The sequence below is a fragment of the Lytechinus variegatus genome, chromosome 9 (assembly GCF_018143015.1).
Source record: "Lytechinus variegatus isolate NC3 chromosome 9, Lvar_3.0, whole genome shotgun sequence".
Taxonomy (NCBI): Eukaryota; Metazoa; Echinodermata; class Echinoidea; order Temnopleuroida; family Toxopneustidae; genus Lytechinus; species Lytechinus variegatus.
Window position 1 is genome coordinate 19165254 of NC_054748.1, and position 26027 is coordinate 19191280.

At 35.3% G+C, this 26027-nt stretch overlaps 1 protein-coding gene across 1 annotated transcript; it reads right to left on the minus strand.

Annotated features, from left to right (window-relative positions):
- Window positions 1-15510: 15510 nt before the first annotated feature.
- LOC121421642 (E3 ubiquitin-protein ligase TRIM31-like) lies at window positions 15511-20569 on the minus strand. Its single transcript, XM_041616408.1, has 2 exons — window positions 20369-20569; window positions 15511-17905 (listed from the first exon to the last, which is right to left on the minus strand). Exon 2 carries the CDS (start codon window positions 17886-17888, stop codon window positions 15993-15995), a length of 1896 nt encoding a protein of 631 aa, XP_041472342.1. The 5' UTR covers window positions 17889-17905; window positions 20369-20569; the 3' UTR covers window positions 15511-15992.
- Between the last annotated feature and the right edge of the window lie 5458 nt (window positions 20570-26027).

Consider the following 26027-nt stretch of genomic DNA (forward strand, 5'->3'; position numbering starts at 1 on the left):
CGGGAACAATGAGAATATGAAAAAGGAAGAAACAAAGTAAACATTGAAAAAAGAAAATAGGATTGGAAAAGAAGAATGACATGAGAAAAAATGGGAAGAACAAAAGATGTAAGAAAAAACGTAATAGTTAAAAAGGGAAGGTGAGAGATAGAAGGAGAAAAGAGGAAAACAATAGGTAAAAAATGGAGGAGGAAATATAAGAAAGAAGAATAGAAGAAGAAAAAAAAGAGAAATGAAAAAGCAGAAATTGATCTTACTTGGCTGGAGGCAAATCCTGATTTGACATCTCGTCTTTTCAAGATGGAATTAGCAGGGGCGGATCCAAAAAAAATAAATGCGGGGGGCGTAACCCGCACCAAAGGTACGTCTTGTCGGGGGATCTAGCTGGGGGCCCTCCCCAACAAAATTTTTTGTAAAAATTAAACCCCTAATCGTATGCAATTTTAGCGTTCTAAGGTCATTCACTCTATAAGAAAATTTTCGATTTCATAAGTAAAAGGGCGTTATGATATAAAGTTGCCAATAGAGGCTTGGTGACTGAAATCGAAAAATAAGATTGTGGTACGCATTTATCAATGTAGATATGGTAGAGTAGGCGTGATTTACCAAGTCTTCTTCTTTACATCGTATGCATACTGTCAACCAATGAAATATTCCAACGCAGTAAATCCAATATAGACATGTCATATATGATGTCACTAATTCTAAAAAAAAAAGCTTTCAGTGATGAGTAAGTTGTGTTTGTATATCAGCTAAAACGTGTCTGGTAGCGTAGTTTGCCTTCATGTGAACCAACTGAATGCGGTCCCGTTGCGGGTAGGCCTGTGGGATTGGACCGGGCGATACGAGGTCGTTAATTAAACATGGGTATGATACCTCATTCTTCTGTTTTAAACGTTTCTCTCTACTTAAAAAGGACACCCTTTTTCTACATGTTGCCCCAAAATAGGGGGCTCGGGCTGACTGACCCCCCCCCCCATTATCGACCAAAAAAGTAGTAGGAACAGTAGGAATATGTGCCGCGGGCGAGACAAATAACAGGGGCTTAATTTGAGCGGGCTTGTTGTAAAAAGGAGGGTCCTCGGAGCAGGCTTCAGAACCACAAATATTTGTAAAAACGGGGGTCCTTGGAACGGGTCGCCTGCGTGTGAGTGCGTATGCAAATCCCTATGGAACGTGTATGCAGGTAGCCCGGTGGCAGGGTCTTGCGCAGAGGCAATGTTCGGACAGCGCTCTGCGACCGCTTTTCATCAAAATTGCCGCTCATTGTAGCAGATCAACGCGACTGGAACGGCACAACGGAAACATGCGAAGCTTTTAGAATAGATTTCTTTCTTCTTTTTTGTCGATGATAAGAAAATTCTATGCTTTGGAGGGGCTTTCTTTGTTCTTTTTCTCAATAAGACAAAATGCTATGCCTTGGAACGGAAATTTGAGTGTAAAAATGGGGGTCGCGGGACATACCCACTATGAGTGCCCCCCTCCCCGGGCTTGGCACCCCCCCCCCCTTTGGATTCACCCCTGATTAAAGGGGAATCCAACCCAAATAAAAACTTGTTTTTATAAGGTTAAGAAAAATCAGACAAGTTGATCGGTGAAAGTTTGAACAATATTGGACAAACCAAAAGAAAGTTATGAATTTTTAAAAGTTTTAAATATTGGTAATCACTACTCCCATGGAGACTTCAAATTGGCCGCATATGGGATGTCATAGTGATGTAAGGCAAGGACTACTCTTCCATGTACTTCAATACATATTATGGCTAAAATGAACTTTTTCCTAAAAGTTTCATTTCGAATAATATTTTCTTTTCTGAGGACATAAAACAATATACAACCTGGGTTATATTTAGATTACTGCCCCAGGGGAATGGGTACTTAGGAGAAAACCACAAATCCCTGATAATAAAGTACATGGCCTATGGGAAAGTTGTCTTTGCCCCTTGTCATAATTTACTTACCCAGTTGCCAATTTGATATCTACATAGTATTAGTGATCTCAATTTTAAAACAGCTATTACTTTCTTATTGCTTGTCCGATTTCTTTCAAACTTTCACCATTCTGTTTAATTTATTTTTCTCCTTCCCAACACAACATTTTATGGCCAAGGCTGGATTCCCCTTTAACTGATGACTACAACATATTTCAAATCTCTAAAAGGGGGAGATACTCCAGAATTGAAATAAAATGATTGGAACAAATAATAATAAGGGAAAATTTGACAAAGAACATACTGGAAATCTCATCAAAAACGTAAAAGAAAAAACAACGTTATGACATTTTAGATTATGCAGTATTTCGGTCAGTGGCGTGACTACGGGGGGGCACGTGCCCCCCCCCCCCACCATCGGCTGACAAAGAAAAATCAAGCAAACTGGGAAAAGGAGAAAAAGAGGGAGAAGGAAGAGAAACGTAGTAGGAAAGAAGAAATTATTATTCATTATAATGTTATATCATATTGTAATCGAGTTATGTTACATTACATAATAAACATTCTATCATAACTTTATTAAACATGATTTGCTTAGGGCCTATGTCTTCAGTGTTCCTGGTGCTAGCATTGTCTGTTTAGCGAGATATATAATCCTGTTGTACTAAAACCTCCCGTTTTCAAGTCAATATACACCAAATATATTTCCTCGCACTTCGAGTTATTGTTTTATGTAGTGACATATGCTTCTTTTTCATGACTAGTTAAAGTGATTGCCCATATTAAGGTCTTAATATTAAACATTTTCTGTCCGTGATTACGTTCGCATTAGTGGATTGGTCTGCTCTCCATGCATGAATTCCTAAAATCAGTCCTTAAAATGTCCCCTTTTCTGATCTGAATATCAAAAATTTTCGGCTCGCGCTGTGGTCTTAGTGAATTCCTACAAGCATGCTCTAGAATGCCCCACTCCAGGTCTGAATTATCTAAATTTTCAGCTCGCGCTCGCAACATTTGATTAGTGAGATGCGTATGATAATCATGATTACAATGACTGCAAAAAGTGCTTCATGTTTTTAGATGTAATTCTAACAAAATCAGCAAGCGCTTGGCACTCGGATTAGATAACTGGTAAGATATGTATACTCTTAATGGATTCTTAAATTATAGTCCTTAAAATCTCCCTGTTTGGGGTCAATAAATACAAAAATTTCAGCTCGCACTTCACGCTCGCGTTGTTTAGCGAGACAGATATACGTATCATGATTACAAAAATTTGATTATAATGTCCCTTTTTAGGTCTGTATATCAAATTTTTCAGCTCGCGCTTTGCGCTCGCATTAGATGACCAATTAATTGAGATACATGTTTTCGTTCAATGGCACTGTCCTTAAAATGTTTCTATTAGGTCAGTATACATGGCAACTGAGCTAAGTGACTCAATTTTTTTGTTGGTGACCCACGGTACACCACTGATTTCGGTGAAACAGGTATTAATTTAATACATGTCTTTTTTATCCAAGGGATGTTAAAATTTAGATTAGGCTTTTTTTTGTAAAATAGCCAGGGTAGTAAGGATAGTTATATAGTGGATAGAGATAGCAAAGTAACAAAGAGAAAACAAAGAAAGTCTGAAGAGGAAAATATGATAGGAGGGAAGAAATAAAACAGAAAGGGGTTAAGTAGAACAGGAGAAAATGAGTGAGAAAAAAGCAAGAAACAGATACTAAAAAGAGATAGAGAGAGATGATAAAAGAAGAAAAGATGGAAAACAAAAGAAAGAAAATAAAAATATGTTCCTCCTTCTCCCGAACAAACCTGATTAGAGCATTCTCGCAATCATTTCACAGCCGCTTTCTATAACACAGAGAAACTTTTGACAATAGCTCTTCATAACAAACAGTCTTTGTCGAAAATCGGTGAATCAAATCAGAAGTGTCGTCCTAGACTCTGACTAGGCAAACGACACATTAGTTATATTTCATCCGGTCCGAGTCTTAAGACGATGTAGGCCTACTGTCACGGTCCACCAACTTTCGACAATGACCTCTAATCTTTCCATTATGATTTGACAGGCATTTTTAATAGATTCCCAATGTTCCAGAAAGCGTTTCCTCATTTCCATATTTATCTATTGAAAAATCTCCATCTTTCTTTCCTTCATTCCTTTCTTCCTCCCTTTATTTCTTTATATATGCCTTTCTTTCCTTCTATCTTTCTCCCTTTTTGTTCTATTCTTTTTTTCTGAACAAGTCAATACTATACCAGTGACATACAGATTACTATCTTTAAAACTTTTATTGATTAATCAACTTTATACAAAGAATTTGTCTTCTCGTCATCAAAGTATTTTGCTTCATTAAATCGTTAAAAGAAAAAAAAACAATATCTGTAATAATATCAGCCAAATTACAGCAAATATGAATTATGATATTCTGTTATTATTATGTTATTACTCTTTTACAGATTTTGAAATTGCATTTCCTTTATTCACTTTCCAACGTTTACATTATAATGTTTGGTTTCGTACATTTTAAGAAAATTTATAAAAGTTATTATGTATATTATGATCAAATTGATGATCAAATCTTTTATAGTTCCTGAAAATGAAGAGCATAATTGATTTTACCTTTTAATAAACTCATTCTACTTGTAAACTCGACATATCGTATTGTAGAGCTGTATAGTGTGAACTTGGTTCTTAAATACATGTTATTATATTTATACATTTGCACATCATTGTTCTCGATCATATTTGTGCAAATATAAACAATTGCATTCATAGTGATCATACTTTCCTTCTCAATTGCATAATTAATTAATGACGTTTTCTCTTCATTCTGAGTATAGTGCATGATTCTTAATGAAAGAGAATTTATGCTAAAATAAGTATACCTGTAGACAATACAATTAATTATGATATTACATTTTTTTCCACGATAATAGCAAGTCATATCTGACGTGATTTTCTATCGAATTGAATCCTTTTTAAAAGGCAAAATCCAAAGGAGAAATTTGAAATTATATTATTGAATAATTTTCCAAACTTAGTCTTAGATAGAATGTAACAATTTTATTATGTTATACACGTATTGTTCTTTCCTCCAGATTTTTACGACCAAGGGAAAAAGAAGAAAAGTAAATTAAACTAAAAGGCTGAACATATTGTCTGAATCAAGGGCGCCGGAAGCGGGGGACAGGGGGGGGGGCACTTGTCCCCCCCCCAAATAAAATTTGGGGGGGGGGCAAAACGAGATTTTGCCCCCCCCCCCAACGTGCCCCCCTGAAGAAAAAAAATGATAAATTATTCAAGGACAAAAGTAAACGATGAAGGCACTTTTCTGCCTAAAAATTGTCATTTCCATTGTCAAAAATTAAAAATTACATAACCATAGTAAGCCTCGCGTCTTTTGACGAACATGTCCCTCTGTGAAATATACCTTTGAGAAGCCCCTTTTCCATCTTATTACAGTGTGATAACGTTTAACCTTTTAATGAATACATTTCAGACTAAAACCGAATGGCAAATTGAAAGTGGTTCACCAATGCAATGCTGGCTGTGTCGGCTAACAAACGCGAGGCTGCCCAGAAACGCTCAGACCGGACCCGATATCACTAATACCCCTTTTCCACTAGGGCCAGGACAGCGTCAGGACAAGGCGCGGAATGTAACAATTGCAAACCGCGACCCTTCCGCAACCTGTCCGGACATTCCTGGGAGTGTCCGTATGCTGTCCTAAACCCTTCCTGGTGTTCGGGGAATCAAAATTTGTCCGCATCCAAATTTTGGTCGAGACCAAAATTTGAACGCGGATATTGAATTCCTGACACCTTCAGGACCCTGTCCTGACGATGTCCTGCCCTTCCTAAACCCTCCCGCGTCTTCCGGAAACCATCCGCAATCAGGTCAGCTTCAAGAAGGAAAGAAGCCATGCGGAATGTTTCAGGAACATGCGGATTGGAATAAGAAGGCAAGCGGACTGTTTCAGGAACGTACGGACTGGAATAGGAAGGCAAGCGGAGTGATTCAGGAATGTGTGGATCCAATGCTAATGTGTATGGAAAGAGTACACAAGTAGCAAAAGCCAATTGTGGTCAGTGCACTAGATGGGGCAAAGGGATAATACAAGACAAAAAAATTACAAAAAGTAAAGGAGTACGGGGTCAAGGGGCTTAATTAGTATATCACTAAACAAACATGAGAACCTAATATTTCGAGCAGTGGTTTAAACATTACGCGAGCGCGAAGCACGAGTAGATTTTTTTTTTAGGGGGGGGTTACAGACTTGAAGGAGGAATATTTCAAGCATTTTCTACTGATCTGAAAAGTGGACTTTTCAAATAGTTCTTGCAATAGTTCAGCTGGCAATGATGCGCGCAGATTATTTTGTTCTGTACTAAACATAAAAAGATGTTTCATGCAACATTTGATTATGAACTAGATTATTTTAATGTACTCGACTGAAAGAAAGGACCGTATAGGCAGCGCTTGACTTTACAAATGGGACAAATATCACAACAAAATTAATAATACAGGTGTAGATTTCAAACTGAAATTCAGTTTATATTCCTATTACATTTTAAGCACTTTGTTTGATCATGAATGAGGTGTCATTAATTAGAAATAATAATAATAGATTAGAGCAAGTTCATAAATATCGCTTTTCTCAGAACGGCTCAAAACGATTTACCCCAGGATTCATTTCAATCCCGCATGAAAAGTACACAATTTCCACACCCTGGGAAGCATTCCTTGCATTCATCCCAGCCTCAAACTGGCGCTGGCAAATTCAAGCATACAATAGCCTTCGCTTCCAACCGGGTACCCATTTAGCACCTGGGTGGAGAGTGGTGATGTATGCAATACGTCTTGCCAAAGGACAGTTTAGACCGCGGTGAGAATCGAACACACGACTCTCTGTTTACAAGGTCGGAGTCAGAACCACTACACCACGACTCTTAACAAAAGAATATTCTTAACATAGAATATAAAGAATATTCTTAACATAGAATATGAGCGCGAAGCGCGAACTTACTTCTTTCAAACATCAAGGACGAAAAAGAAAAGACGAAAAGACCTGAGTATTTTTCGTAAAAAGTGAACAGCGTGCACAATCTTCTTATGATTAAACTATTGAAAGTATGAAGCGCGAAATGGACCATTAATTTTTACAAATTGACCTAGCTGAAACGCTGATATTTTCCCCGTCTGGGGGTCTGTCGATTTCTTCACTCTTCTTCCTTTTTTCTCCTCTTCTTTGGTTACTCCATTTTTCCTATTTTTACGCAGTCAACAGGGCGTAGAGATCGCATTCGGCCTCCTGGAATTGCCCATTTACATTTTCTTTCTTAGTCTATTTCAATTGGTACAAGAGGAGGCAAAGGCGATTAGACACTGATTCACACTTTCGTCCAAAAATTAAAACTGATATTTCTAACCTTACACATTCGTAATCTCGGCCAATTATTTTCTGTTCATTATCGCGATTTTTTTCCTCCTTGATTCTATTCACCTTTATTTCATTCATCTCCTTCGTTTATTCCTATTTCTTTTGTGCTGTTTCTATATCTCTGTAATACTGGGAGGGGTAAGCCAGCAGCAGCTAGAAGAGGGCCATATCACCACGGCACCCCTTTTTCTTTTTCACCATATCATTTTTTAAGTTTCCCTTTCCATTTTACTTATTTTTCTTCTGTTTGTACTTTTTTAAGGGGGGGGGGGGAGACCACCTCACCCCTTGATCCACATGTGCCTGTCGAATGCTATTTGCATCCTAACTTCCTGTTTTCTTCCTCTTTTGTAATATACGTATTAATTTGTAGAAAAATTATAAGAAAATAATGAGAGCCCGGGCTTTGCTATGAACATATGCAGTCTTTTTAAAGTTACCTTAGTTGAAAAAATCCAGATCCGAGATAATTTATTGTTATGTATAAAAATGCACAAAATCTGCTTTCAAAAAGTGAGTACTACATTACACCGCTAACACACTTTCCTTTATCCTACATATTTCAACTATCAAATAATGCGAGCGCGAAGCGCGAGCTGAACATTTTTTTCTACCTTCCGACCTAAATACTGGGCATTCTAAGGACCTTTTAAAAGCATGAGGAGGAAATGGGAATGACTATATACTTGATGTGAGCGCGAAGCGCGAGCCGAAACGAAATTTGACATCTCATGTTTTGTAAATCAGGAAGAGGATGGATAATTTGATTGATGGATAATATTCCTACATTAATAATAATATTTGATATTCTGATTTGAAACTGGCACAAGATTCGTATCGAAATAAACATGCGTGCGTGTGTTTAGATCCAGACCTAGAATCTGGACTTTCTAATTACATGCGAAGCTCAAGTTTATAATTTTATCATTACATATATTTTGAGATGCGACCGAGACATTTTAAGGACATTTCTTGTCTTTATATGAATAAAATTACTATCTTCCTATGCGAGAGATGAAACTTGTCGATAATCCATTCTGAAAAAAAAATGATTATTAGGACTTCATGAAAATATTATTATATTACTTATTAATCTAATAGGCCCAATGAGGGCGCGAAATTGATATAAAGGTCAGATAACTGGACATTTTGTAATCATGAATAGGATGCATGGGTTGATATATTTTTAACAAAAATAATGCGAGCGCAAATTGCGAGCCGAAAATTTTGATAAATTGTCATGAAAGAAGAATTTAAAATAATTTATTACAATTGATACAGGTATACATAACTGCCCAATCAAAATGCAAGCGAGCAGCTTTAGCTGATACTATTCACAATCAGACCATCCTAAAAAGGGATTTTTATAAAAAAAATTATGGAATACACGAAGAGAATAGTTATTTGACAAATCAAATAATGCTAGCTCGCAGCGCGAGCGGAAAATGTTTATATTTAGACCATAAAATATAGTTATTTTACAGAAAACTGTAAAATATATTTGTAAATCAAACAAATTAAAAACTTAATGTCCGAGAAATCTTTTGTATATTTACTTCAAAACTTGATATTTAAGCTCAATATCAGTCTATTGAGCGAGTTATGTATCTCATAGATTAGGCAATGCGAGCACAAAGCGTGAGCGAAAATTTAACATAGTGACGTGAAATCCCCCCCCCCCCTCATCTTATTTAATTCACTCTTCTTTCTCCTCTTGTTTTTACTATTCATTTTCTCTTCTCTTTTCCCTTCTAGTTCTTTTCCCTGTCTTTCCATTTTTTTTTGCTCGTCCAAATATTGGGGAGGGGGGGGGGGCATTTGAAATCAAATCCCCCCTTCCAAAAAGTGAGGGGACGCGTCGCCCCTGTCCCCCTGGGATGTCCACCAATGTATGCAACTTGATTTGAAATCCTATATAGTCTTTGTATTCGAAGAAAACCCAAAATAACACCCCTAAATTAATTTTAAAAAATATATGAAAGATTATTCTTCACGGAGTATTCGCAAGTTGTCCGATTGTCCTAGCCCTTGAATATACCACTCGTGACGTTGTCCTTAATGTCTCCGGTTCTGTCCTAATACGATCTGCATGCTGTCCGCATCGAACGCCGACAAATTTATTTAGATAATCTTGTCCTAGGACAGTCCCTGGATAGTCCAGTCATTTTAAATTTTCACTTGGAACAAATTGCAACAGAATTTATTCCAATGCAGAACGTTTCTTTGAGGTCCATAGAAGACCATACTAAAAGTCCCAGAAAATCCGAATAGGGGAAAGTAATCTAATTTGCATAAACATAATGGTTAATTTTGGTCATATTCGCTCATTAAGTTTACGTAGCAGACGACTCCAGTGTATACTATGTACTCAGACCCTATTACAAATCATATCAATTCCGGCCTCGATATACTATAAACATTGACTTCCTCAAACTATCGCTGTATCATAAATATCAGTAAGCAAAGATTTATACTACAAGAACATTGTTACTATTAACATTAAATACATAAATTCGATTCTGTTTGGACTGTATTAATTGTTTAACATGAAAGGGTCTAGGCACGAAAACTATCATATGCTAGTCACGTGACATTGTACACCAAAATAATGACAGTTTCTGCTTGCTCGATCTCAAAGTTCAAGAGAAAAATAAGATGAAGCTATTAGACCTGCCACATTATTATTATACTGCCACAGTAGTATTATACTACTATTTAACCGTATACCAAAGGAGCACTTTTTCCGTATTTTGCCAATTTATGGGAAAAATCTGTCAATTTGGAGCCCCTGAAGAGGGAAGGGGTCGATGCGCCGTATTTTGCCAAATTATGGGAAAATCTGTCAATTTGGAGTCCCTGAAGAGGGAAGGGTTGATGCGCTGATAGACTAAACCTACTCATCTTTAAGTTTCAAATAATAAAAGTGACTCAACCATATAGCAGAAATGCCTTTTGCCCGAATGGGGGGGGGGGTCAAAAACTGCAATTTTGAGACTTCGGGAACCCCTAAGGGAGGTAGGCTTTGCTGAGCCAGCACTTCTTTATTGTAGTTGATAGAGGAAAATCTACTTTTTTTATCTCCAAGTGGTTACGAAATAATGAAAGAAGTTTGCTATAGAGCCTTAATAGGGGCTCCAAATTGGCAGATTTTCCCCATAAATTATAAATAAAATGAGGGGAAAATAGGCAAAAAAGGGTGGGGAGACTTAGGGAACCCCTGAGGAGGTAGGCTTTGCTGAGCCAGAACTTCTTTATATGTAGCTGATATAAAGGCTTTTTCTTAATCTCCAAGTGGTTACGAAACAATGAAAGTGGTTTGCTATATATAAATATAAAAAACATTTTTGCATCAATGAGGGCTCCGAATTGATAGATTTTTCCATAAATATGCAAAATATGGAAAAGGGATGGTTGACTTTGGCAAACCCCTGAGAGGTAGGGTTTGCTGTGCCAGCACTTCTTCGTATGTAGCTGATGGAGGAAAATCTAATTTTGTTATCTCCAAGTGGATCCAAATAATAAAAGTGGTCTACTGCAAAGGGGGAAACGCCTTTTACCTCATTGGGGCTCCAAAATTTTACAAGAAATGGGTAAAATACGCTTAAGGGGTGGGGTGATTTCAGCAGCTCCTTAAAGGATGTAGGCTTTGATGTGACAGCACTTCTTTATACGTAGCACATAGACGAAAGTCTACTCTTTTGTTTCCAAGTGGTTTTAAAACAATAAAAGTGGCTTACACTGTAGCAGAAACATCTTTTGGCCTCAATGAGGGCTCCGGATTTATAGATTTTTTCCATAAATTGGCAAAATATGGAAAAGGGGTGATTGACTTTAGCGAACCCCGTAGGGAATAGACTTTGCTGTGCCAGCACTTCTTTAAATTTAGCTGATAGAAGAAAATCTATTTCATCCCCAAGTGCTTACAAAAAACAATTAAATCGGTTTACTGCAAAGGGGAAACGCCTATTGCCTCAATGGAGCTAAAAATTGTGCGAATTTTCCAAGAAATGAGCAAAATACAAAAAGGGGTTGGTGACTTCAGAAGACCCCTGAAAGGGTAGGCTTTGATGTGCCATCACTTCTTTATATGTAACTCAAAGAGAAAAGCCTGCTCTTTTGCCTCCAAGTGATTTCTAGACAATAAAAGTTTTTTTCTTTGTAGCAAAACACCGCGTTGTCACATTGGGGGCTCCAAAAAGCACGATATTTTTAATAGTTGAGCTACGGATAAGGGGGTAACTTTGACAAGCTATTGCGGGACTATGCTGTAATGTTCTTGAACATAATTGCATACAGCATGCAGATCAATTATGCATCCTCTAACTTTTTCTAAGAAATTTCATTAACATAAAAGTTACTTTCAAATGAAGAAAAAGCCCTTTGCCCACATATCAATTTAAGTAATATACACCTTTGTATCGCTAGACGTCATTGTATTTACGCGTGTTAGTCACACCAACAAAGGCGAGGCAAGACCGATTTAGTATATTGTACTATCTTCAAAGGCATCCAAGCGATCGCGTTGTAGTCGATATAAAAGCGTGACTGGACACGGAGGTTGGTTTTTCGTGTCACTTTATCGCAATATCGCATAATACATTCGAATGTATTTGCCCTTAATCTAAGCAAGTTAAGACATTAATACTGTTATGAAGCATATCAATTTTTTCGTTGATATATTCCCTTTCTTGTCGAATGCTGATATTTTACATTAGTTGTTGATGCTATTGTTAAAACAGAAAGATTTCAATGCACATGCAAATTTTTGACCGAAAACACGAAAATTTTGGCATAATTTCTCACATTTTTTCGAAAAATATGAACCGGACAGTCCCGGAAACGATTGCAACCGATTTATGATATCTTAATCATAGTGAATTGCGTATTAATTTCAAGATTTTTCCATTATCTGTACAAAAAATATTAAGGATAAGGCATATCAATTAATTTTGGCAGCCATCTTGGATTTATGCAAATTAGATGCCTTTCCCCTTTTCGGAAAGTTTGGGACTTTTAGTATGTTGTACTAGGGACCTTACAGAAATGCATTGTGATAAAAAAAATTCTGTTGCAATTTGTTCCAAGTTTGGTCAAAATTTGGGCTAAAATGACTGGGCTAGGAATGTCCTACGACAATACGCAGACAGTCCTGGTTGTGTCCTAAGACAAGATAATTTGCATAATCTTTTACGGAATTTGGTTGCGGACAGCATGCCGAAATGACAAAAGTAGCTTCCGCAACCCTTCCTGTGGCCTGTTGCATAAAACTTTTTACCTGAGAAAACTCTGGTAAAAACTGAAAACTAAGGTTAGTCTGATTTCTGCCATTGACTTTAACACAGGGCAAAAACTCCGGTAAAAACAACCTGAGTTTTCTCAGGTAAAAAGTTTTATGCAACAGGCCCCTGGTCTTGTTCGCGCCCTAGTGGAAACCGCCTTAACGCGCGTGAACTTACTCGAGCAACATTATTATGGAATATGAAAATGACTGTAAAACAGAAAAGGTTAAAGAGTTAAACAGGCTTGAGTAGTTGGATTATTGGATAAATGAGAAGACGCTAGCTTGAGTCGGCGAATGGAGTGCAGAGCAGGAGTACTTATTTATCAAATACTCAATCCTCTTCTACCTTTTCAGGTTTACTGTCTTTTTCAGGACTACGCGCATTTAAACAAAAAACTACTCGACTATCAACTGTTCACTTCTTCCCCTATCGATTTCACTTCTTCCTCTATCCACTTTTTCGAAAACTCCGCATGGTGTACCGACAACCATATCTGCTATTGGAATGTAATTGTTTTTTTCTAATAATGTTACATAATGTACATTATGAACTGCGGTAGTTTGTTAAAGAGATGGTCCGGGCTGAAAGTATTAATAGTTAGAGTAGAATTCACTAAGCAAAATGTTGAAAATTTCATCAAAATCGGATAACAAATAACAAATTTATTGAATTTAAAAAGTTTAGCAATATTTTGTGAAAACAGTCGTCATGTATATTCATTAGGTGGGCTGATGATGTCACATCTCCACTTGTTCTTTTGTATTTTATTATATGAAAATGGGTTTATTCACATTTTTTTTCCTCCAAGAATTAGAAAAATTGGATGGACATCCGATTTAGTGCATTAGATATTTATTGCTGCAACTTATTTCATTATGAGGGAGACATCATTCACACAAGTATGAAATAATGAAAAAAAATATGATTTTATTTAATATAATATAAGAAAACAGAAAGTGGAGATGTGACATCATCAGCCCACCTAATTAATATTCATGACGACTGTTTTTCACAAAATATTGCTAAATTTTAAACGTCAATAACTTCATTATTTGTTATCCGATTTTGATGAAATTTTCGGCATTTTGCTCAGTGAATTCTACTCTATGTACTAAGATATAAATATTTTCAGCCCGGACCATCACTTTAATCAGTTCATGATTATTTACAAATGAATATTTCCTGGAATTTGATAATCATCATTTCCTAGTTATGGTCACATTTTCCCAAGAAAATATATAAAGAAAAAAGAAGATTTTAAATGGTCATCTAAAAGTGCTTCCCAGCCATACAAAACATGCAAAAGGAAACACATAAATCGAGTAATGAATGTTTTAAACTTTAATGATTTTCAGAAAAGTTTTAAATTGTTAGACAATTAAGCTTGACATATTTCTTTTTCCTTCAGTTACAAAATACGAAATGTATTGCCCATGCATGGATAATCAGGGACTATCTCCAATGCTGATGTCAGAAATGATGTGCATAGAATGGGTATTTAAGTGCTTATTGACGTCTGCCACGTCAAAACAGTATGACATTTTGAACTTGAAAAGACATTCATTAGAATTTATTTTGTTTCTGTTGTTGCGCTTCTTCTGCTTAATACGCTCCTTGTTCTGACAGGAATTACTTGAAACTTATGATGATTGTGCTCTCTCGTGTCGTCCGTGTATGTAAATGTACATATAAATATTACTGAAAGGATATTGCTTGAAAAATGTAATTTCTGGTATTTTGAGTCAATGTAGGAAATTTAATTGATCAAACACAAATAACTTAGTCCGAAGCGATCGTTTGGTGCGTAGATTTCATAGGTTCTCATAGATTGTGAGTATAGTCTTTCATAGTGAATTCTATGTTTGAATTTCAAGAAATTTATTTTTGAACGCTCTTAGAAACGCAACTTTTATACTCAGTTTTTACACAAAGTCCTTACCTAAGGGGGGTCCCACACCCTCTCCCGCTTGATCGCTTCGGTATCTCACGCTGTAAAAAATATCGTGCACCCTTCGGGATTTTGCCCCCAAAAAACTGAAAGTGTTCCGGCGCGCCTGGTCTGAATATTATATCGAAATCTATCACAAAATTAGATGTTTGCCCTGTTTTGCTATATAAATATATAGCTCCAGGCTTTTGGGGAATTTCGCCTCCTCAAAAATTTTCATTTCGATCCATTTGATTTCGTTTATTTTTACAAAGTTATAATATATGCAAAACAATATATAAATATAGATTTAATATAGTGATGGACCAATGAAAGGTTCTTCAGACTTCAAAATGGATGGCAAATATCGACATCCATTGACTCATAACAACTGCAGTTTTACTTTACATTTCGTGCCATTGCCTGAAATACAATAACCTATTCTCCATTTAAGCTGTTCTATTTCACATTCGAGTTATTCCATATAATTGCATTTTCAAATTAAATTTATTCGAATACATCGAAGAAGTGTACTTCACATCGGTTCTATATCAAATACAGGTAAAAAAAATACACAGTATAAGCATGTTCTATAACGGAGAACGTTGTTTTTATCATAAGGATCATGATTTTGCTTCATATCTGCGTGATCAATGCATACAATATGCATTACAAGTAAATAGTACAGCATACCGTCTTTAAAATGAATGGTAAATATTACACTTCCACCATGGTTATTACTAGTTAAATATGAAGTATATGTTTATGAATAGAAAATTATTTGATTTCTCATGATATATCTAATGACATTATGTCTAAAATACAAGAACTAGAAATTTCCTCTTTTTTTGGGGTTTCAAACTTCGAAAAATATCGGAGAGTGATGATCGGACCATCTCCATGGAGATAATATCTTTATATTCACACGTTATAATAATGTCTTGATTCACAGCATAGATATCTTTCAATTTATGAAAACATACAAGTATGCGCGCATAAACAGTAAACTCTTTTCATATCAATGATGAAGTTCTGACCACCCATGATGGCATTACTAGTCAAATATTATATACAGTAATGAATATGAATAGAGAATCATATGGTTTGTCATAAAATATTCAATAACAATTTGTCTGATATGCAAGTACTAGAATTTCCGTACACAGAGGATAAACATGATTAAGATGATGCTTGATAAATGCAAAGCTGGAAATAAAAAAGATGTAAGGAGCGAAATGTTTTTATATGGGTGAGAAACGAGAAAGAAATGATCCAAAAAATGTTTGATGTACTTTTACATTATAGCAGCTTACTTTAGCAGAAAATGTCAACTCAGTGGGTATCACGCCCCCCCCCCCCATCTTCTGCGATGATAATTATGATATCATGTCATCAATTATTTTCAGCGGAATATATACAGTCTATCCCAAGGGCAGAAAGCGATCTCTCCTGATCGGTACTGCTGGAGGTAATACCAATATAGCTCAGGCTTCTCAATCTTGAAATTATTAACAAAGTTTCGAATGTGCCTTAGTTCATTTGTATACTCGTCAATGCTCACCAAACCTTCACCATGCTTCACCTTGGCTATCAGGATTGTATTCCATTGAGATACAGCAGCGCAAAGGAAACTACCCTGATTCTTTAATTTATGTTGTACAGCACCCTGTTTGTCTATCAATCTGATAGCATACAATGATGAAATGATAAGAGAACCATGGTAACTAGTGATTTGCCGAGGTTCATACGCGTTGCATGGTATCTCCCTGACTGCTCGCCCACCTGCTGTTGAAAATACCTGGATCTTCAGGGCTCTCCAGTAGCTCACATAGATCAGATCATCACCATCAACAGTGAGACGAGGAATCCCACCTTCATCTTTACTTAGAGTCTTAAACATTACATTCAATTGTGTGTACTCTGGTGTGTACAGTGTAATGTTGTTTGAAGTATCAATCACAACGCATCGACCATCAGAAAGGAACCCTACCCCCAATATTTTAACATCCTTCAGAACTGTCTGCTGAAGCTGACCATCAGTGGAGAAGATATTCATGCCACCTGTATCACATCCTACGGCCATCCTACCGTCTGGTGTACCAACCACGGCATGTATGCCAAATGGCAAGGCAACTTTCTTTACATTATCAATATTATAAGTAGGCAAAGAAACGTCCTTTTCATTAAATGTTTTATTAGTGGGTAAGGCGACGTTTCTTTCAACTACATTCACAATCTTTCCAAGGCCTAGCTCACCCATTCCAACATTTCTCTTGAACATGACACTTTTCCCCTTTATGCCCGATTTCTTCGGCTGCTCGTAGTCAGGATCCTTTTGATCAAAGACCTCTCGTAACTCTTCACACAGAGTGTCGTGTGCAGCCAAAGTATCCATATCTAATGGAATCTTTATTTTCTTAGTTACCATTTCAGCCATGGTCGTCAACTGATTGATGTACTTCTTAGCCGTGGTCTTCATGCTTTCCAGTTCTTTCTTTACTCCTTCGGTCGTTTCCTTGACTTCTCTTACTAGACTTTCCCTCTTTACTGTCAACTGCCGGACTGCATCATCATATGCTTTATTAATGTCACTTGTACACTGTTTCTTGGCACTGTCAACACTTTTAGTCTGTTCATCTATAAAATCAATGTACTTCTGAAAGCATGATTGTTTCTTGTCCACCTTTGATTTAAGTTCTTCGATACCCTTCGTGTGTTTGTCCTCGTAAGCTGTTCCCTCGATGACCTTGTGTCCTTCCCCCGTATGTTCCATAACAACACACCTGAAGCATGTGAATCTCCTGCAGCTGGAACAGAAGCAACCCTCGTCTTCTTTTGGATGTTTCCTGCATTTCCGGTATTTACGGACTGAAACCTTCCCTGATGAGATCTCACTCATGGCAATGACTTCATGATCGATAAAGCCTTTCCATTGAGAGTGCGTATTAAGACAAGAGATGCAGAGATAGTTGCCACAGTCTTGGCAGTAGACAGCAGCATGGGATTTGTCATTTGATTTACAATTTGTGCAAATCTGAGGATGGCCCTCCATATCCTCTATCAGACTCTTCAAAGCAAGATTTACCTGTAGTTTGCCGACATCTTGGTTTGGGACCTGGGTCACAGCTCTGCAGACAGGGCATCGGATCTGGCAGTTACCGTGACACTCTAAGAGGTTGTCCAGGCAAGTCTTGCAGAAAGTGTGAGAACAAGACAGGATCTTGGGATCGGTGAAGGTAGAAAGACACACTGGACACTCTGTACTCTGGGAGATGACAGTCTTTAATGCTTCAGCCATGGTTGGGTTATAGAAGACTGAAAAATAATGATAACAAAACAAGATGAAGAATAATAAACACCATTTGACTTACATCACTGAGTAATAAAAGGATCACGTTGGGTTTTGGAATAGGGACAGGAAGGGGAGGAGCAATTGGAAATTGGGAATGATAAAATGAGGGGGAGAGGAGAAAGGGGAATGGAAAGAGGAGCTTGATACGATGGGAATAAATTGGGATGGTGAAAGGAAAGGAGTGAAAAGAAGAGTATTAGGAATCATATTGCTTTAAAAAGAGTATTATTTTTATAAGTTTATTTCCAATTAGTCTAATGCCATTTCGTCCAATTACCAAACTCCTTTACTATCATTTGGTCTAACATAAGCTAATCCACTATCCACATCGTCTAATTGCAATTTCTTTCACTCACCAGTTTATATATAACGAGTTGGGCTAACAGCAATTAAGTCTGAAATCTAGTTTAACTGGACTTAGTGTTAATTGGACAAAATAAATTAAAATGAAATGGATATTTATTTAGACCAACTGGTTATGAGACGAAATGGTAATGGACGAACTGGTGATTAGACGAAGTGATGATTGGACCAAATGGTTTTTAGACGAAATGTTTTTTTTTTCTTAAGTTTTTATTGGGTTTTCATAATTTTGTATAACAATTCACTTATAATTCATACGAGTAATTTAAAATATAACAGAATAAACAAATAAGAAAAGAAAAACAAGCAGCTTACACAATATTAGTTTACACTAGAAGAAGTACAGCTTACATGTATAAATAATAATAATAATTCCATCTTATTAAGCGCTTTTTCTAAAGTAACAAAAAACAAGCCATATCAATAAGATAATAATTGATAAACATGTAGTAAAAAAAAGTTATTTTGTCTAAAAACCATTTGGTCCAATCATCACTTCGTCTAATCACCAGTTCGTGTATCGAATTTTAAATTTTTAGGTGTCATTGTACATAAGCTTTCTTGGAAGTGTCATATTGACAGTATTTGCAAAACAATTTCTCGTAATATTGGTGTTATGAATAAATTAAGAATGTTCCTCCCGTCAACTTCCTTACTCACACTCTACTCTTATAGTATTACCATATCTTCACTACGGTCTGCTTATATGGGGAAACACACATCAAACTTTACTTAACAGGATTTTATTGCTGCAAAAGAAAGCACTTCGAATTGTTTTTTTCTTCTCACTGATCCTATTTTTTTGAAAACAAAATTTTGAAGATCAGTGATCTTTACCTACTCCAGCTCGGTCAATTTATGTACCAATACAATAATAATATGCTTCCTTTTATTTTTCATGACATGTTCTTAAAAAACAGCTCCTCACACATTACCCTACTAGAGGGCGCGACGACCTTCATTTGCCCATGCTTAGAACACTGTTCGCCCAAGATACATTTATATATATAGGGGCCCAAAATTTTGGAACTCTCTTCACCCAGATATCCAGTTTTCTCCTTCTCTTAATTCATTTAAAAGAAAATTAAAATTCATTTTGTTGCAATTTTACAAAACTTCACATTGATTCCCTTTCCTCTATAATCTATTTGTTTATTTATTGTTTACCTATTTACAGGTTGCCCTCGGTGTTGGTGTCAGATTGACCACACTCCCCTCCCCGGCTCTCTCTTTCCCTCTCCTTCTATCTTTAACTCTCTCTTTCTCCATTTATCCCTTCTTCGGTTTTCGCAGCAATGTTTGTTTAATTTTACTCTTGTTTTGTGTGTTTTATTTTTGTTTTTGTTTTGTTTTTTGTGTCTTCATGTCTTTTCTTTGTCTTTTGTCTCTGCTCATCTTTTAATTTTAATTTCCTTTATTATAATCATTATTTATATCTTTATTTAATTATCTATTTTGTATTGCCGCTCGTTTTTGGCCCATATACTTTTAAGTGTTATACTTTTTTTCGTCTGGAGTGGTCCACACTTTATAAGCTTTGCTTTTCAGTGGACCACTCCGTTTTTCCAACATTTTTGATATATTATCTTCTGTATCAGGTGCATATTCTTTATATTTGGTTTATTTGAATATTTATGTCATTTTTATTTCCTGATGTTATATTTTATTTATTGTAATCATTGCTTCTTCATTTTGTTGGAAAAATTGAAAAAATGAAATGAAATGAAATTATACGAATACGCAATTTACCTTTTCATTTTTCACATTACTTCCGGGTTGGAAAATAAGTCTGATCACCCCTAAACAACGATCTTGATATATATAATTTGATTGTTTCGATCCTGTCTGTCCAAAGATGGTGATGTTACAATTTCTCACTGGAAACAATCGCTTATTATTGAAGAAAATGGCAATCCAGTAATATTAAAGATACAATCATTAAACAAGCCATATCAATCAGTGTGATTTCAAATTCGACACGTTTCTGATACATATGGCATTTGAATGTGTAAAATATATACATAATATCTTTGGAAAATACATGAATTATTCAATATACTTACGTCAAACAGCTTATGTCCATTTATTATAAACGATATGTTTCTCAGTTTGATCAAAGCAACAATATTACACGGGTCTGGTAGTAGCAGTATTAGATATTTTGGCTACATCAATTTATAATGGTGGTGCGTAGTGAATCGTGTGCAAATTTACACTTGTTTACGAATTCTATTCAATATCAAACTATTTTTAGTGATTGGGAATTCCCAGTAACCTTTGACATGTTTCAAATGTGCATTCATGTACTTCAATTCAGCGTAACGGTTGATTCACGGGTTTTCTTTTTACCTGATTGAAAATAATCGAAATGTTTGAAGCATATTATTGACTTGTTTAGAGAGAAAATGAAAAGAACGAAAAAAAAGATAGAGAGAGAAGAAGATAAAGAAAGAAATGGTAGGAAGGAAAGTAGGAAATAATGAAATAAATGGTAGGAATGAAAGTAGGAAATAATGAAATAAATGGTAGGAATGAAAGTAGGAAATAATGAAATAAATGGTAGGAAGGAAAGTAGGAAATAATGATTGAAATAGTAGGAATGAAAAGGGGGCTTGGTGTAAAAATGACAGAGGTATCCAGTCTTAAACCCCCATGTCGAAAAATCCAAAAGCCCCTCCATGTACAGTAGATTAAATAAGAAAATTTCTGAGAAGAAAATACAAAAAATATAATGTTGGACTAATGGAAATGGTATTTTAAATCAAACATGTACTTCAGATCTTCTGCACCAAATTGATAACACTTGAGTTGGTATTTTCTTATTTTTTTCCTGGACTTACTAGTCACCCCCCCCCCCCCGACGAGTCACACCTGACCATTTTTTTTGGCTTGTCAATTTTTTTCTGGTGCGAAATGTCCTTTATTTCCTGTTGAGGACCTTTTTTATTTTTTTTATTTTTTTTTTTGCTTGTCAAATTTTTTTTGTTACGAAATCCTTTAATTGTGGTTGAAGACCTTTTTTTCTTGTCAATTTTTTGGCGGACGACTTTGCCCCCCTCCCTGTGGAAAATCCTAGGTACGCTACTGCATTGGGGTAAGCATTATACAATGTAAATATGCGTGACTTACCAAGTCCTCTTCTTGACATTCATGCATGCTGTCAACCAATAAAATATTCCAATGTAATAAATCAAATATAGACATGTCATATATAATGTCACTAATTCTAAAAAACACGTTTTTAGTAATGAGTAAGTTGTGTTTTTATATCAGCTAAAACGTGTCCGGTAGCGTAATTTGCGTTCATGTGAACTAACAGAATGGGGTACAACTGCAAGTAGGCCTTTGGGGGTCGGGCCGGCCGTTACGAGGGCGTGGGTATCTAACCTCCTTTTTACTTTTCTTTCTGTTTTTAAGCATTTCTCTCTATAACCTTTTCTGTAGGTTGCCCAAAATAGGGGCCTGGGCCCCTTCCCCTTGGATCCGCCCCTGATCAACTGATGACTACAACATATTTCAAAGTGGGTGATACTCCAGAATTCGAACAAAATAATAAGGGAAAATTAAACAAAGAACATACTGGAAATCTCATCAAAAACGTACAAGGACAAACAACGTTAATATGATGTTTTGGATTCCGCAGTATTTGTTCTTTTTTATTTTATTATATGAAATTAGGTTTATTCAATTTTTTCCTCCACGAACTAGAAAAAATGGATTGACAACTGATTTAGTGCATTAGATATTTATTGCTGCAACTTATTTCATTAAAGGTCAAGTCCACCTCAGAAAAAATCAGACAAGCACAATGCTGAAGATTTCATCAAAATCTGATGTAAAAAAAAGAAAGTTATGACATTTCAAAGTTTCGCTTATTTTTAACAAAATAGTTATATGAACGAGCCAGTTTTGTTTTTTATTGTTTGAATTATACAATATTTCACTTTTTACGAATTTGACAATTAGGACCCCCTTGCCTGAAGCACAAAATGTTAAAATAATGTAATTCCACGTGTTCAGGGAGGAAGGAAACTTCATTTCACATGACAATGACGAGAAAATCAAAATATTTCATATTTTTAACAATAAAAACAAAAGAAATAGTGAGTGAATGACATCATCGACTCTCTTATTTTTTATGTAGCTGGCTCGTTCACATAGCTCTTTTTGTGAAATGAAGCGAAATTTTGAAATGTCACAACTTTCTTATTTTACATCCGATTTTGATGAAATTTTCAGTGTTATGCTTGTTGATTTTTTCTCTTTTTATTCAAATCAAGTTTTTGTTGGGGTGGACTTGTCCTTTAAAAAGGGACATATTATTCACAAAAGTATGAAATAATGAAAAATTATGATGATTTTATGTAATAACAAAAGGAAACAGAAAGTGGGGATGTGACATCATCAGCTCACCTAATAAATATTCATGACGACTGTTTTCACAAAATATTGCAAAACTTTAAACTTCAATAACTTTATAATTTGTAATCCGATTTTGCTCAGTAGATTCTACTATAAACATTTCCAGCCCGGACCATCCCTTTAATAATGTACATTTTTTAATCATAAGTGCCTACCACTAAAAAAATAATATGAATGGCTAATGATACATAACCATTGAAGCTACTACAGTAATGATTGGATGCCTATTCTTACAAGTAATTTTTTTTTTACATTTTGTACGAAAGTTTTCATACTGACTGAACTGCATGTATTAAATGTGATCATGCCCCAAACTGTAATTGATTATATCAAATTGTTTTCAGTCTGATTTCAAAACATTATCAAGATATACATTCCCAATATCAAAATAAAGTTATCTGGACTTTTGAGGGAAAACTGTAACTAAATACGACCAAAACAAAAACAAAACAAAGAGAAAACATCCGCATTAATTATAATTACAAAAATAAATAATAATGATAATAATAATAATAATAATAATAATGATGATGATAAATGATAATAATACTCGAAGATGCTTTCCCCCCACATGGCCCAAAAAAGCTCACAATTTCAGTTTAACTAATTCATGCAAAAAAAAAATCAGAATGACATATTAAATGAAGGCAGTTGCCTAGAACAAAAAGTTTTAAGGGACTTGATAAATAACTCAATTTTTCGTATAAACATAAAACCCATTCCAAAGCTTGGGTGGGGTGTAAATTACAGGATATAATTTTTTTTAGCTTCTTCTTATCCCCCTTATCCCATCCTTAAATTGGTAAGATGAATGTTCAAGAGATATGTTTGCTTTGAATATTTAAATTTTCACAGAAAATCGCTCATTGAAAAACGGATCAAACGGCTGCTAAACATATTTAAAGGTCAAGTCCACTGACTTGAATGAATAGAGAAAAATCAAACTAGCATAACGCTGAAAATTTAATCAAAATCGGATGTAAAATAAGAAAGTTATGACATTTTAAAGTTTCGCTTATTTTTCACAAAATAGTGATATGCACAACTTGGTGGGTCAGTCGATGATGTACATCACTCACTTTTTCTTTTGTTTTTTATTGTTTGAATTATTCAATATTTCATTTTTTATGGATTCGAAAATAATAACCAACTTGACTGAATCATATAGAATTAAATAATGCTAATTTCACATGATCATTGAGGAATTAATTATTGTTTCACTTGACAATGAGGAGAAAATTAGAATATTTCAGATTTGACATATTAAAATAGAAAAGAAATAGAGTGGATGACGTCATAGTCTCCTCATTTGCATACCAACCAGGATGTGCATATAACTGTTTTGTGAAATTAAGCGAAACTTTAAAATGACATAACTTTCTTATTTTACATCCGATTTTGATGAAATTTTCAGTGTTAATCATGTTTGATTTTTCTCTTTTTATTCAAATCAACTTTTTGTTGTGGTAGAATTGACCTTTAAAATTAAAACGTTTAATGATGATGACAATAACAATATGCAACATTTATTACGATGTATCTAAGTGCTGCATTCTGTTATCTAGTTTTTTTCCACATCAGTGACCCTTTACCAAAGATAAAACCCCGGGGGGGGGCACTTCCATTCACGAGTGGATACAATGTGCGGCAAAGGGGTCTCGAAAAGCACCTTAAACACGTAATTTCTATATTCTGAAAATGCACCCCTTAACAAGTATTGGCGTGTGAAACCCTACCCTTAACAAGTATTGGGAACAAAACGATACTCTTGGCAAATATTCCCTGAAATGAACCCCTAAACAAGTACAGCTTCTACACCTCGCGCAAATCGGACTCTAAACACGAAGTGTTGGGGAAAAATTTTATTTTATCCTTTCCTTTTTTTTCAAGGAGAGGGAGTGAAATAACTTGTTTGTTGATTTACAGAAGGTATAATAAGAACGCATTTTCTTTCATTATTTCAAAAGACATTTTACTGAATTTTCATTACATGATATATTGGGAAGCTGCTCGGAATAAAAACAATTAAAATTCTAATAAAGTTTTTAATCTTTGAACGATATTCCTCAAACATTCATCGATATCTTATATTTTTTCTGCTATTTTTTACAATAAACTTCTTGTCAGGGTGAACTTTGTCTTTCATCACAGTGAATAATATTCCTTAGCACATAACACATGCACTGGAAAAATTCAAATCAAAGTAAAATAATATCAAATCAGAAATCATCAAATAGACACATCGAGATCTTGATTAAACTAATTTTATTAGATTGCAGCATCCCGCAAATTATACAAATCAATAATTTCACTTTTTGTGACAAAAAATATATAAACCTGAAATCAAGAAAATTAAAAGGCTTTTGCTAGTCTGCATGCACAGACCTTTAGTTTTTGCAATTCACACACTCAGTGCATATTAAAGTCAGAGTCTGAAGTAGTAAGACTAGATTCACTATGTACTGTAGCTGCCTCTACTTAATTAACAGAGTTTGGTGTTAGTCTACACTCTAGACATGGTTTAATCAGAACTGCCAACCTGAACAAGAACATTTTAGTATTCTTAAAGCTGAAAATCAGTATTTTGGTGAGGAATCAGTATTTTCAAAGAAATACCGTAAGACAATACATAAAACTGACACTTTAGAAATCAGTATTTTGCATTTAACCATCAGTATTCTTCTGATTTTTCAGTACTAAATACAGAAAATCAGTACAACTTGGCAGCTCTGTTTAATTGTTTAAGGTTGAAAATTTGAGTCTGTGCTCACAGACTAGCCTTCTGCAGCCTCCATCTGGAATGAATAAGTTGGTACATGTTTACTGTTTCCTATGAATAATAACACAAGATAGTCAAATAAGTATCCAAACCATGTGATGTATTGTATACCTCTAAGTTCAATTTCTCGAATGATGACCAGGGCTCTGTAACACAAAGGTTTGGGATAAATTGCAAATATGAAAGAACCGCCGTTATTGGTTCCCGGTCAGTATTATAAACAAAGTGCACATGCCATGATGATCTTGATTGGTCATTGGTATTTAGCGATTGATTGCAAACATTTGTGTTACGGAGCCCAGATTTGTCTGTGAAACATGTGACTTCGACAGAGCCACCAATATTCTATTAAATCTCTTGTATTGTTTCATGTTGGAATGTCATCCATTAAATTCCCTTTTTCTACATAGAAATAATAAATACTTTTCATTTTGAGGGTTAATAATGCTAAACCTCAACAAATACGCTTCATTATGCACATATATTTTAAAGAATAATATAAAGGTTTTCTACACATTATC

What these genes read in the sequence shown, in the direction of transcription:
- LOC121421642 (XM_041616408.1), bottom strand. Translation starts at nt 17,888, where the DNA reads ATGGCTGAAGCATTAAAGACTGTCATCTCCCAGAGTACAGAGTGTCCA.